Source organism: Vipera berus (assembly GCF_964194415.1).
Source record: "Vipera berus genome assembly, chromosome: 5".
NCBI lineage: Eukaryota > Metazoa > Chordata > Lepidosauria > Squamata > Viperidae > Vipera > Vipera berus.
In genome coordinates this window covers 24,301,520-24,314,524 of record NC_138207.1, presented here as the reverse complement: position 1 = coordinate 24,314,524, position 13,005 = coordinate 24,301,520, and the positions used below count along the sequence as shown (strand labels likewise).

Here is a 13,005-nt window from a genome sequence, read left to right as displayed (position 1 = left end):
AAGGAACACCTGCATATATTATTCTGAGGTTTCTAAGACACTATCTCTACATCCAGCATGTTCCTCTTGTTTGAAATTTCATATGGCAATCCTGTGAACAAAGCAACCTCCTGGGATTTTAAATAAATACACCCTTTTTAATGTTTCTATTTCCTTCAGTATTCTATGTAAATGAATTCAATTGCTGTATACTAGGAATTGCTTTCTACTTTAGCTTGGACACAATAAAGGCATTTTGTGCCCCAAATATATGACTGGATCTATTGATTTTTGAGCAGGAAAAGAAACATTCTAAGGATTAAGTGCGGTTTCAATGCTGTTTTTAGTTTTATTTTTTTCCCCCATCCAGCAATAGCAATAGCACTTAGATTTATAAGCTGGCCCCATAATGCTTTACAGCACTCTCTGGGTGGTTTACAATGTTAGCATATTGCCTCCAACAATCTGGGTCCTCATTTTACCAACCTTGGAAGAATGGAAGGCTGAATCCATGTTGAGCCCATCAGGATCAAACTTCAGGCTGTGGGCAGAATTAGTCTGCAATACTGCATTCTAACCACTGCCATAACTGGGCTAAGAAAGTGTATGTTGCAAAATAAAGCCAAACTATTCCTCCAAGAGCCACAGGATGCTTATGTGTTTCTTTATAATAAGAAATGTATTCACTGGTACTTGAGGTAACTTAATACAAATTTGATTTGTGTTGTATTGGACTGAAGCAGGCAAAGATGCTTTGCACCCAGCATAGGCAACTTCTGCCATGTGTTACCATCTGAACTCTTCTTTACCTCAAGCCTGTATTGCTATTGTACAAACTCAGAAAAATATATGCCTTCTTTGAGGAGGAACAGAAATGATGCCCACTTTGGATTCGAATATTGCACATATGTAATGTTCAGATAAGGGACGCGGTGGCTCACTGGGTTAGGACGCTGAGCTTGTCAATCAGATGGTCGGCAGTTTGGCGGGTCGAATCCCGAGTGCCATGTAACAGAGTGAGCGCCTGTTACTCGTCCCAGCTTCTGCCATCCTAGCAGTTCGAAAGCATGTAAAAATGCAAGTAGAAAAATAGGGACCACTACGGTAACAGCGTTCCGTGTGCCTTTGGCGTCTAGTCATGCCGGCCACATGACCACGGAGATGTCCTCGGACAAGCGCTGGCTCTTCGGCCTTGAAACAGAGATGAGCACCGGCCCCTAGAGTCAGAAACGACTAGCACGCATGTGCGGGGGAACCTTTACCTTTACCTTAATGTTCAGATACATGGCAAACAGCCTTATGCCTCTAGCAAACTATTATTTTTAGCAATTTCTACAAGTCTGAAGATTTAATATATTTTCATGCTACCTCAGTCAGTAGAATCGTGTCTTGCAAATGCCAATGTATATAATATCAATGATAAATATCAATAAAATGTTTATTTTTTAGTAATAGTAATCATTGCCACTGCACATCCCAATACAATCTCTTTCACTCTTCAATCCCCCCTACATAGAACCTCAAAAAAGCCAGATCTTAACAAGGTTTCAAAATGTTAAAAGTGAGGGTGGAGATCTTATTTCTGAGATAACTTACCCTGAAATAACTCACAGGAAGGTAGCTATGGTAGAAAATGCACAGTTCAAAGTCACCTCTTTGAGAAATGGGGAGGGGGGGTTCGTTCTGGTGTCTCTTGAGTAGGCAGATTCAGCTTGGAGCAAAATTTGAGAAATAATCAGTTTTCAAACCATACAAGCAGAGTTAGAGACTGGGCCACAGTTGTCAAATAAAGCAGGCCCAAGCCTGGGCCCTTGAGGAGAAAGTGCCCAGGTTGTCAAATTGGGCACAACTCATTTAATAACTGGCTTGCTTAGCAATGGAAATTCTAGTACCAGAATTTAAGTCAAGAATTATCTTTATCACAAATTTACACATACACTGTTTTCAGCAAAGCTTTTTTTTTAATAACAATGTAACAAAAAACGTCTAATCAAGAATTCCAGATCTAGCTGATGAAGTTCTCAAATGATACAACCGGATTCCTATGTTGACCCAAATGGTCAAAAATATTTTGAATAATATTGCAAGCCTAAATTAGAATGCCTCATCTTCATGGTATTGTAACAAAACTGCTCCCCATTCTCATCCCATCTTTTACAAAAAAAAAGAAAAAGACCAATGTACAGAAAATGGCACTTCCACCTTCTTCTGACTGGGCAAGACAGAGTTGAATTCATGTACTCAAACGAATTCTATCTACTTTGAGCCTGTAGATAACAAAGCAATCAGTCCAGATGAAACACTGATGGAGAGGATGTAATTTCTGAAAAAGCAGTCAAGGAAAATGTTAGTAAAATGAAATATATATATACTGTATTCATTCCAGGATTTCTTACTGCAAATGTCTTACAAAAGAACTGTGCAACAAACAGCTCCCAAGTACACATAAATATATGAACACTACTATCTGATATCAAATGCAAAAAATCAAGGCACTTGGGAACAATCAACAGTTCCCTTTGGCAGTGAGATGGCACCTCATCAAATCACCCATGTAGGTCATTGAATCCAATCTTCTGCCCGGCATAGGAATCAAAATGAACACATTTTGTTGCCCAGTCTATACTTGAAAACTTCCAATGAAAGTCTGCCCACCACCCTTAGGGGTAATTAATTCTAGGACTCCACTATTCAATATTCTGCATTGCAGACTGGAAGAAAACAGCACTTCACTTTCCTCTAAGTGACTATGTGACATCGTCTCCAAGTTCTATGTTCCCAACTCTGGTTCAATACAGAATGTTTTGAATTCAATAGTAAATTGATCAGGAAATTTAAGTTACGTAAAGAGAACCCAGTAGAGCAGACATGTCAAACACAAGGCCCGGGGGCCAGATCCGGCCCACAAAGTGGTTTCATGTGGCCCGCGAAGCCATCCTGGAAACAGTGAGGGAACGGCCCCCACTGCCTTGGCCCTGGCCCAGAGACCCTCAGATCTGTCCCACTCCTGCCCAGGCCCCCATAGGCACCCTTGATGCGAACGATGTAGAGCTGGCCACGCCCACCCAGTAGACCATATGCACTTTAGCCACAACCACCCAGTAGGCCACGCCCACCCTGGCCATACCCACCCGGCCCCCTGAGGGCAACCACAATGCTGATGCGGCCCTCAATGAAATTGAGTTTGACACCCCTGCAGTAGAGCATCCCATCCAAGTTCTATGTGGCTCCCTTTCATTTAAAGACTACAATTACATTTTTTCCTCATTGCATTTGCTAAAGGCACCCAGTTCCCTTGCTCTTTCTTCATAGGGCTTAGATTCTAGTTCCTTGATCACTTTCAATGATCTATTATGAATCCTTAAATTCAGAACTCACAATACCCAAGGTGCAGTTTAACCAAAGCGAAAAGAAAGGAATGGTTACTTCTTGTGTCTGGGAAATTATATTCCTACTGATGTAGCTTAACATTACATTACACTACATTAATTTGTTTTACTTGTATGCCATCCATCTCACCTAGTGGTGACTTTTTGAAGCCAAATCACACTGTTTAGCCATATTAACCTGAAATCCATTATCACTCTCTAGACCAGGGGTGTCAAACTGCCAGCCCCGCGGGCCAGATACATCATAGCAAAACCACACCCACCCTATTGCTGGCACTGGAAAAAAAGTCACAATACGTCACGACACGTCACGTTGTGAGTTTGACACCCCTGCTCTAGATTAATGCTTTCACATCTACTACTACCAAACCAAGAACCCCTTCCTATACCTATCCTTTTATTTTAGTCTCCTCGCTGAAGAATTTAGTACTTGATATCGTTAAATTCCATTATTTTACTTTTAGCCAATTGCTTTAACCTACCAGGATCATTTTGAATACTGTTTAGAGTAATAACTATCAAAGCCAATTCTGTTCATTTGTAGATTTCAGTAAACATTCCTTCCAATTCCTCTTTTCACTTAATTGATGCTGGCTATAAAAAAAGAAAAAAGCTGCAAATAAATAAATAAATCATAAGTTTGGTAACAACTTACAACTGTAATGGGGAGAATTAGAAGTGATGCTTCTAATTCTAACCAAGTAATACTTCAATGCTCTCTGCATGTGTTTTTCTTATTTACAATTTAAAGAGCTACACAACTGAAAAAATTGCTTTGGCCAGCGAGACTGACTCTGTAGGTCACATTGGAGACCTACAGAGATTTTTCTTTTGCCTTTTTGATAAGAGTGAATCTTAGTACGGTAATTACAACTTACTCCTTCCCATATCTGAATTATATATATTACTAGTTCGAAACCCTTTATTTCTACAAATAACTTAAAAAGCTAAAAGAGGATACACGGTGGGGTTGAAGTTCTTCAACAGAAAAAAGGAAGCAACAATTATCAGAACGAGGAAAAGGGTATTATTGTAAAAGATAGAGAAAGTTGTTGCTTCATAGTCTGCCACTTCATTCTTCTTCCACAAAATTCTGCAAAGGCAAAAAAAATGTTTATTTTGATATACACAGTAGCACTTTGGCACTGACAAAACCATTTTTCCCATTTGCAGTATTTCTAAAAAAATATATTTTCATTATGTACTGTATTGATTTTTCCGTGGATTTCAAGATTCTAAAACTGATTACTACAAAACTATTTCTCCAAATATGACAAAAATGCAATTTCTCCTACTACATTGTGTTTATCACCAGCAGACTGATGAAAGTTGACAAGCATCAGAGACCATTTTTCAAATCAGGTCTTAAGAGGATTTGGTTTCTTGCCAACAAAGTCCCTGGCCATCTTTCAAACAAGCATGTAATAGTTTTTAGAAATGAAATAATCTGTAGCTTATTTTTGAAAGATAGTAATTTTTGAAGTGTCAATGAATAACAAAAAAATGAAGAAAACTAAGCCTTTTTAAAAATATATTTTAAAAATCATTTCTAATGCACATTATATAAAATGGTGAATGACAAATACCAGATTAAAAACTACGAAGAAACACCTTTAAGACAATAACAGATTTAAGGGACCGTTAGTGAATTAGTCCATACTTACTGCTTCATAAAAAAAAATCAGCAGTTTTCTCATGTGTTTTGCAGTTTAAAAATGCCCATTCATTAACAGATGCCTAATTTTAACAGGCATCCCTTCACTTCCACTGTTTCAATAAGGAGCCTCAAATTAGCAAGCACAAAGTTTGCAACTCCAAATCAAGTATGCTACAAAATGGTGAGAATCAGCAAGTTGACCCCCCCCCCCGAAACCTCCAGCTGTAGAACTCTATTTGAGAGTAAGGGAATCCAGTTACTGAGTAACATTGTATGATTGGATAATGGCAGAACATCACCTCTCGTCCTTCTCCTTTCGTGACATCTTCCTATTATCTGCTTCGGAAAGCTTGCGGGTCACTTCTTTGGAAACAGCATCTTCCCGCTTCTGGGCCACCCTAAAAAAAGGAAAGCATTGACATCCCACCTTTTTATTAAAGCAATCAAATAATGTAATTATCAATTTCATACTACAGGGTTTGGACGCTTACAGCGCCCATCCCAGGCAACCATGATCATTCGCAGACCATATGGCCAAAGTTCAAGGTATAATCCACTATCCTTTTTTTCCTACCACGGTAGCTGTTTCCATCCCCCCTCCCCCTCCTTAGGCCAAAGAACGTGTTATAACCATGTGACTAGACATTTCCCTATGGTCCTTGGAGACCAAACCACTTTTGAAAATACTTCCTGTGGCCTTCTCTGCACAACAACAAAATGATCTCCATGGGTGAACATGATGATGAACATGGGAGTCAGTTGGATCTAATGATTAAGGTATGAGTCTAGAAACTGGGAGACTGTGAGTTCTAGTCCTGCCTTTGACATGAATGCCAACTAAGTGACTTTGGTCTAGTCAACCTCTCTCAGCCCAGTTCACCTCATAGCGTTGTTGTTGTAGGGAAAATAGGAGGCTGAAGAAATATTAGCTATGTTTGGTGCCTTGTGTTATTTATAAAAATAATAAAGGCAGGATAAAAATAAAACAAAATAAAATTCCATGGGCACAAAGTCATATTAAAGTGAAAGTCTCAGCATTCATTAAAAAAACAATCAATCGATCGGTTCTGTTTCACACAGATCCACACAGATCCAGACAGGGATCGTAAAAAAAAAGTAACAAAAGCATATGTAAACTTATAGTAAACAATTGCTGGAAACATTCAACTTTAGTGGGTTCCATCAAACATATTTAAATCAAAAGTAGATGCATTTTAATACAAAATTAAAAATGAAGGAAATTATTCTTGCTGACTATTAGTGATGTGCATTTTCCAGGAAACCTTAAGAGAAAATATTAAGGTAAGAGCTATAGAAAATGTTCATTCTTCATTTAAAAAAAACATTTGATCAGTGGTATATTCATTTCTGTTACTTAGGGACAATCACATGAAATATTTCAGTTATTCAAGTTTCAGTTTTGAAAGCACATCAAACACTGTGATTGCTATTGAAATGCATTAATAATATGCAAAACATATTTACGGAAAATTAAATACTGTAAAACTGCGCAATCTGTGATTGGCAGCTTTAGAAACTTTTCCAAATGCAAGGCAAAATAATTATAACTAAATATGCCATAGTGATTTGAAATGAGTAGAACAGAATAGAACAGAATAGAATAAGAGTTGGAAGGGGCCTTGGAGATCTTCTAGTCCAACCCCCTGCTCAGGCAGGAAACCCTACACCATTTCAGACAAATGGCTATCCAATCTCTTCTTAAAAACTTCCAGTGTTGGAGCATTTACAACTTCTGGAGGCAAGTTGTTCCACTGATTAATTGTTCTGTCAGGAAATTTCTCCTTAGTTCCAGATTGCTTCTCTCCTTGATTAGTTTCCATCCATTGCTTCTTGTCCTGCATTCTGCTGCTTTGGAGAATAGTCTGACACCCCACCCCCCTCACCTCTTCTTTAGTTAGTGGAACATTGCTATCACGCCACCTCTAGTCCTTTTTTCTTTTTCAAAAATGGTTTTTAATAATTCATCTAGGGAAAACTGAAAGAATATTTTGCAGTTTAGTACATTTTTATAGCAACAGTTTTACTACCTACTTGTGCTTAAGAACAAACTTCACATTCTTGTAAGCAAAAGCAACCAAATAGGTGCTGACAAGGGTCATTACAGTGTAGAGGACTGCAGACTGAAAGAGGTCCATGTGCCAGATTCGCCAGTAAAGCCCTAAGGTAAAAAAGTTTTAAAGATAGTTATGATTTGATTATTAGCCTGCACAACACATCTTGGTTGACTTGCTATAATAAAACAGATATAAGTAGTCCTTGTTTGGCAACCACAATTGGGACTGGCAACTTGGTCATCAAGCTAAGTAAAACCACAAATCTGCCTCATGATCTTACTTCAGCGTTCCTTTGCTTTTTGGACCTGAGAAGGTCATAAATGCAAGGACTAGTCATGAAGATTTGTTTGTTTAATAAATACCATCTCACACAATTTCAGTTAGTCCTATAGGTAGTCCTCAACTTACAAACCATTCTTTTAGCGATAGTTTAGTTACAACAGCACTGAAAAAAGCAACAGGCAACTATGTGAGCAAAATTCGTGAACTTGGCAAACAGCATACATTTATGATGGCTACAGCATCCCAAAGGCATGTGATCGCCACGCACAACCATCCCAGCCAGCATCTGATGAGCAAAGTCAATGGGGGAACTTGTATTTGCCTAACCACCATGTAATTCATTTAACAAATGCAGTGATTCATTTAACAACTACGGCAAGAAAATATTGTAAAATCAGGTACAACTCACTTTAACCACCACCTTGCTTAGCAACAGAAAATTCTGGTCACAATTGCAGTTGTTGAGGGCTACCTGCACTACCTCCAAAACCAGTACTTCAGACTGACTTGGTAAAAACATCACCAATAAGTAAAAACACACAATTTGCCTGAATATATCTTTATGAACAATGCACAAAGGAAGATAAAGGCATTCTTAAATTCAGCTTAAGAATTCAGCACCGTTTTCCTGGCAGTCATTTGCCACTATTTTTGTCTTCTAAATACAGGTAGGCCTCGATTTACAACTGTTCATTTAGTGACCGTTCAAAGTTACAATGGCACTGGAAAATGTGACTTATGACCATTTTTCACTGTTATGACCATTGCAGCATCCCCATGATCACGTGATCAAAAATCAGATGCTTGGCAACTGGTTCAGTTATGGTTGCAGGGTCATGTGATCAGCTTTCGCAAAGTCAATGGGAGAGCCAGATTCACTTAACAACTGGGTTACTAATTTATCAACTGCAGTGATTCACTTAACAACTGCATCAAGAAAGGTTGTGAAAATGGAAGAAAACTCACTTAACAAATGTCTCACTCAACAGAAATTTTGGGCTTAACTGTGATAGGATGATAACGCTACATCCTACAAAGTATTTCCACTAGCCCAGAGGTCCCCAACCTTTTGGGCACCAGGGACCGTTTCCGTGGGGAGAGGTTTTTCCGTGGCCCAGAGGGTGCGTGGTTTTGCGCGCTGCCTGCATCTCGCAGATGGGGATTTGCTTGTTTGGGCGGCCCAGTTGCTGGCATGCCTCGGACCAGTACCGGTTTACAGACCGGGGGATAGGGACCCCTGTATTAGGCTACCTTTAATTCTAAAGCAAAGGTGCTAGGATTGAAATTCTAAAGCAATCTTCCAGCCAATGCAGTCTAATTTTCTGACCCTTCATTATTAATATCTGAGGAGGAGGTGCCAGAAAGCACCTAAAACAAGAAAGGTGCAAGTTTCCCTTAGTCCAGGGGTCGGCAACCTCAGCTCTTTTATGACTCGTGGACTTCAACTCCCAGAATTCCTGAGCCAGCTATGCTGGCTCAGGAATTCTGGGAGTTGAAGTCCACGAGTCATAAAAGAGCCGAGGTTGCCTACCCCTGCCTTAGTCGTTTCGTTGGAGGGGGGGGGGAGGGCTTTTTCTCCCAGTTCATTCTGCCTAGAAATGTTGAGCTGGAGCTCTCACACCCGCAGAGACCAACTTGGGGCCAGCTGTGCTAAGGAAGATTTCCCCCAGGCGAGGCTCTTCTGGCTTTCCCAGATGTGGGACAGGCAGAACTGGCACAGGGTGCAGTCGTCTTCAGGTCGCCCACAAGAGGCATCACTTCTCCCATCAAACGTCTGCTTGTTGGCGGCTGGCAGGCGAGGCTGGCTAGCCCAGGGGTCGGCAACCTCGGCTCTTTTATGACTCGTGGACTTCAACTCCCAGAATTCCTGAGCCAGCTGGCTCAGGAATTCTGGGAGTTGAAGTCCACGAGTCATAAAAGAGCCGAGGTTGCCGACCCCTGGGCTAGCCTCACCAGGAAGAAAGAAAGGGGGAGGAAAGGGAAGGGGGGGGGGAAGACCCAGCGCCGTTGGTTTTTCCCCTCCACTCACATATCGGGATAGCCGAGACAATGAACGCGTTGCCGAAGAACAGCGCCGAGGACTTGGCCGAAAGGTTGCGGCTGAAATCTTGCAGGAGCAGCTCCTCTTCCGACTGCTGCCGAGCCCCGCCGCTACCGCCCTTGGGAGCCATCGCCGCCGCCGCCGCTGCTCTCCTTCCCAAACCGAACCCAAAGACAGAACGGTGCTGACCCCCCACGCGGCCACCGTACTTGCCAACAAGCGGACACGCCGCACAGAACGAAGAGGCGGGGCTTCTTCCGGTTGGCAGCCGCCCGCCGGAGAGTACTTCCGAGGTCACGCCTGGTTGGCGGGTAGTTCTGTAGTCTTTTTATATATATATATATATATATATATATATATATATATATATATATATATATATATATATATATATATAGGCTTCCCCCCCACCACCACCACCCCTCCTTAAAACGTGCCGCTTTTGTTATGGAAAAAAGCAAGAAATATATATATATATATAAAATCCTCTGTCTCGGGAGAATACGGATGGAGATACATGGAAGAACCCCTTTGGCCAAGTTAATAAAACTTCCGGATCCTCAGATCTTTGCTGACGTGTCTTAGGATTCCGTTGTGGGGCGGGGCCTGTGAAGGGAGGCGGAAGCGCGGCGCGGATGTGGCAAGGTGCCGGTTCGAATCCCGACCTGAGTCGCCGCCACTGCCACGTGGGAATAGCCGCGAGTTTTCCGTGGTCCTTGCGTTACCCCCCCGCCCCCAGGTTGTTTAGCATAGAGCAGGGGTCGGCAACCTCGGCTCTTTTATGACTCGTGGACGAGTCATAAAAGTCCACGAGTCATAAAAAGTCATAAAAAGTCCACGAGTCATAAAAGAGCCGAGGTTGCCGACCCCTGGCATAGAGGATTGCAGCCTTCTGGAGTCCTTTGGTTGTAGAGCTAAAACCCCTCTGTGCCTCTCCTGCCTGGGGAAAAAGGCCGCTCTACTAATGGCGCTGAGATGCGGGAAGGAAGGGGATGATTCAGGAAAGTATTTCTGAAGAGGTACTGCCCAAAGGTTTGAAAACGGTTGCTCGGTTTTGGAACCGGGCGGGAGGGGAATTGGCAATAAAAGACTTCCCCCGCCCCAGAACAAGCGCACTTCCAAGAAATTATTTATTTATTGTAATTATATCTTCCTCCTCTCCTTTCAGGAGTTCAATGTGGCTCACACAAAAACTCCCTTCTCCTATTTCTCCCCAAAAGCACAGTACAAAGCTGTGTGAGGTACGTTGGTGTCGAGTAATTTGCTTATCTGAATATGTCTATGGAGATTCCTAGGCATCCAGGTCATAGCTTATTATCCGAATACTTTTTAAAAAATTGTGTCAATGGTGCCCTTCATATACACAGTATTTTTAAAAGCTATTAAGGAGAGTGTTGTCTTTGGCCTCTAATGCAAGAGTACAGTCAGGAAGTTCTCCCTTTCCATGAAAATGGTTCTCTCATTTGATGTTTTGTTTAAAAGGAGTTATTAGAAGTTATTATTGGAGTTATGGGCGGGTCACGTGTGTGTGTGTGTGTGTGTGTGTGTGAGAGAGAGAGAGAGAGAGAGAGAGAGAGAGAATCTTGATTTAGTAAGTGAAGATTGGGTTTTACTACTGTCAGTCAAAAATGGTAACCTTAGGATACCTAATTTCAGTTAAAACTCCAGCTTTTAGTAGGGAGGACTGAAGGAAAAAGGATATTTTTTGTACAGATTTTATTAACCCTAACCTTGTTATTGTTTGTTAAATACATAAACCCAGACATTACGCTGTTTGCTAAATATTGAGAATGTTATTTGGAAAAACCCTAACCTTAACCCAAATCCCAACCCCGACCCCACCTTATTCTTAACCCCAGTGCTTTTTTTGTAAAAGAAAAAGGTGCCGGAACTCACACATGTCATACAACCTGCCTTGCCTACCCTACAAGGTTCCATCCAAAAAAGGTGCCGGAAGTCCGTTCTGGGCGTTCTATGAGAAAAAAGCCCTGCTTAACCCTACAAAAACTAAGGAAAAAGACTTTTTGAGATGTGGTGGAAGGAAGGGGCAGAGAGAGTGCTAGCCTTAGGAAAATTCACACAAGAGATACATTTTCTTTGTCCAGTTGAAGCTGCAGTGGAAGAGTTGAACCCATCAGCTGGAGATGTCAGACCTCCTGTCCCAGAAATCCTCTTGTTTTTTTTCATATCTGACTGTGCCTCCTGATTTGGGGTAGCAGCTTGGTAGTTCTCACTGCTACCATTTATCTTGTAGGAACATTTCATGTGGCATCCTCGCTGTAACCCTAAGTTGTGAGAGAAGTCTCACAACTGGTGCTGGTTGGCATCTTTAAAGCCCCATATGACTTGAGACCAGGTTATTTAAATGACTATCTTCTCCCAAGTTTCTACCCATTCTATTCGGTTTTGTAGATTGAGGATGCTGCAGGTCCTGTCAGCCAAGGAATGTCTGCTGGCATTCCAGGATATCCTTGGAGAAGGCATGCCCATGGGGACCAAGGAGGCATGGCTTCTAAGCGATAACTCTTGCCCTTCCAACAGAGCTCAGGATGGCCCCCACCTTGTTAGCCTTCTGTAAGGCTCTAAAGCAGGGGTCTTCAAACTTGGCCCTTTCATGACTTGTGGACTTCGACTCCCAGAATTCCTCAGCCAGCATGCCTGGCTGAGGAATTCTGGGAGTTGAAGTCCACAAGTCATAAAAGGGCCAAGTTTGAAGACCCCTGCTCTAAAGCCATGGCTGTGTGCATGAGCCTGCGTCCTGAGAGTACCACAGGGGCCCTGATACCTGTTTGGACTGTTAATTTTTATGTGATTATGATAATCCTCAGTTGCCTATTTGTATAATTTGTAATGGTTTTAATTGTTATGATATTGTTTGCTGTCCAGAGTCAATTGGATTCAGATAGGCAGGTATATTTGAGTACCGAATAAATAAATAAACACAAACTTGTGCTGTTTTTCTGTTGATAAAAATGAAAAGGGAAAATTCTATAGCACCACCTTCTGGTCATATAGCATTTAGGCATATGGCTGTTTCACTTGTTTGATTTGAGTCTTAAGTTTCATTAGATCTTCAATCAGAACAGAGCTGGAAGGGATCTTGGAGGTTTTCTAGTCCAACCCCCTCCTTAAGCAGGAGAACCTATACCAAATCAGACATGTGACTGTCCAGTCTCTTCTTAAAAACCCCCAGTGATGAAGCACCCACAATTTCTAAGAGCAAGCTGTTCTATTGATTAATTGTCCTCACTGTTAGGAAATTTCTCCTTAATCCCAGGTTGCTTCTCTCCTCTCCATCCATTATTTCTTGTCCTGCCCTCTAGTGCTTTGAAAAATAAGTTGACCCCCTCCTCTTTGTGGCAGCCTCTCAAATACTGGAATACTGCTATCATGTTTCCCCTAGCCCTTTTCTCTAGGCTAGCCAAACCCAAATTCTTCATATGTTTTAGTCTCCAGGCCTTTAATCCAGTGGTGGGATTCAGCCAGTTTGCACCACTTCGGCAGAACCAGTAGCTAATTTTTTGTTGCCCAGGCCCAGAATGGACTTTCAGAAGCGGCATCCACACAGAGAACCAGTTGTTC

General features: G+C 41.7%; 1 protein-coding gene across 1 annotated transcript; it reads right to left on the bottom strand.

Moving 5' to 3' along the window:
- Positions 1-1,447: 1,447 nt before the first annotated feature.
- Positions 1,448-9,672, bottom strand: SSR3 (signal sequence receptor subunit 3). The gene is made up of 5 exons (XM_081329009.1): positions 9,412-9,672; positions 7,078-7,204; positions 5,325-5,423; positions 4,330-4,461; positions 1,448-2,302 (listed from the first exon to the last, which is right to left on the bottom strand). The coding sequence occupies exons 1-5, from the start codon at positions 9,551-9,553 to the stop codon at positions 2,236-2,238; spliced, it is 567 nt and encodes a 188-aa protein (XP_081185135.1). The 5' UTR covers positions 9,554-9,672; the 3' UTR covers positions 1,448-2,235.
- Positions 9,673-13,005: the final 3,333 nt, after the last annotated feature.

Excerpts from the sequence above, each read along its gene's own strand:
- SSR3 (XM_081329009.1), bottom strand. The coding sequence starts at position 9,553 with ATGGCTCCCAAGGGCGGTAGCGGCGGGGCTCGGCAGCAGTCGGAAGAG. Across the intron at positions 4,462-5,324 it reads CGAAAGGAGAAGGACGAGAG|AATTTTGTGGAAGAAGAATG; the intron begins GTGATGTTCTGC and ends TTGCCTTTGCAG. Across the intron at positions 2,303-4,329 it reads AAGAACTTCAACCCCACCGT|AAATTACATCCTCTCCATCA; the intron begins GTATCCTCTTTT and ends CTGCTTTTTCAG.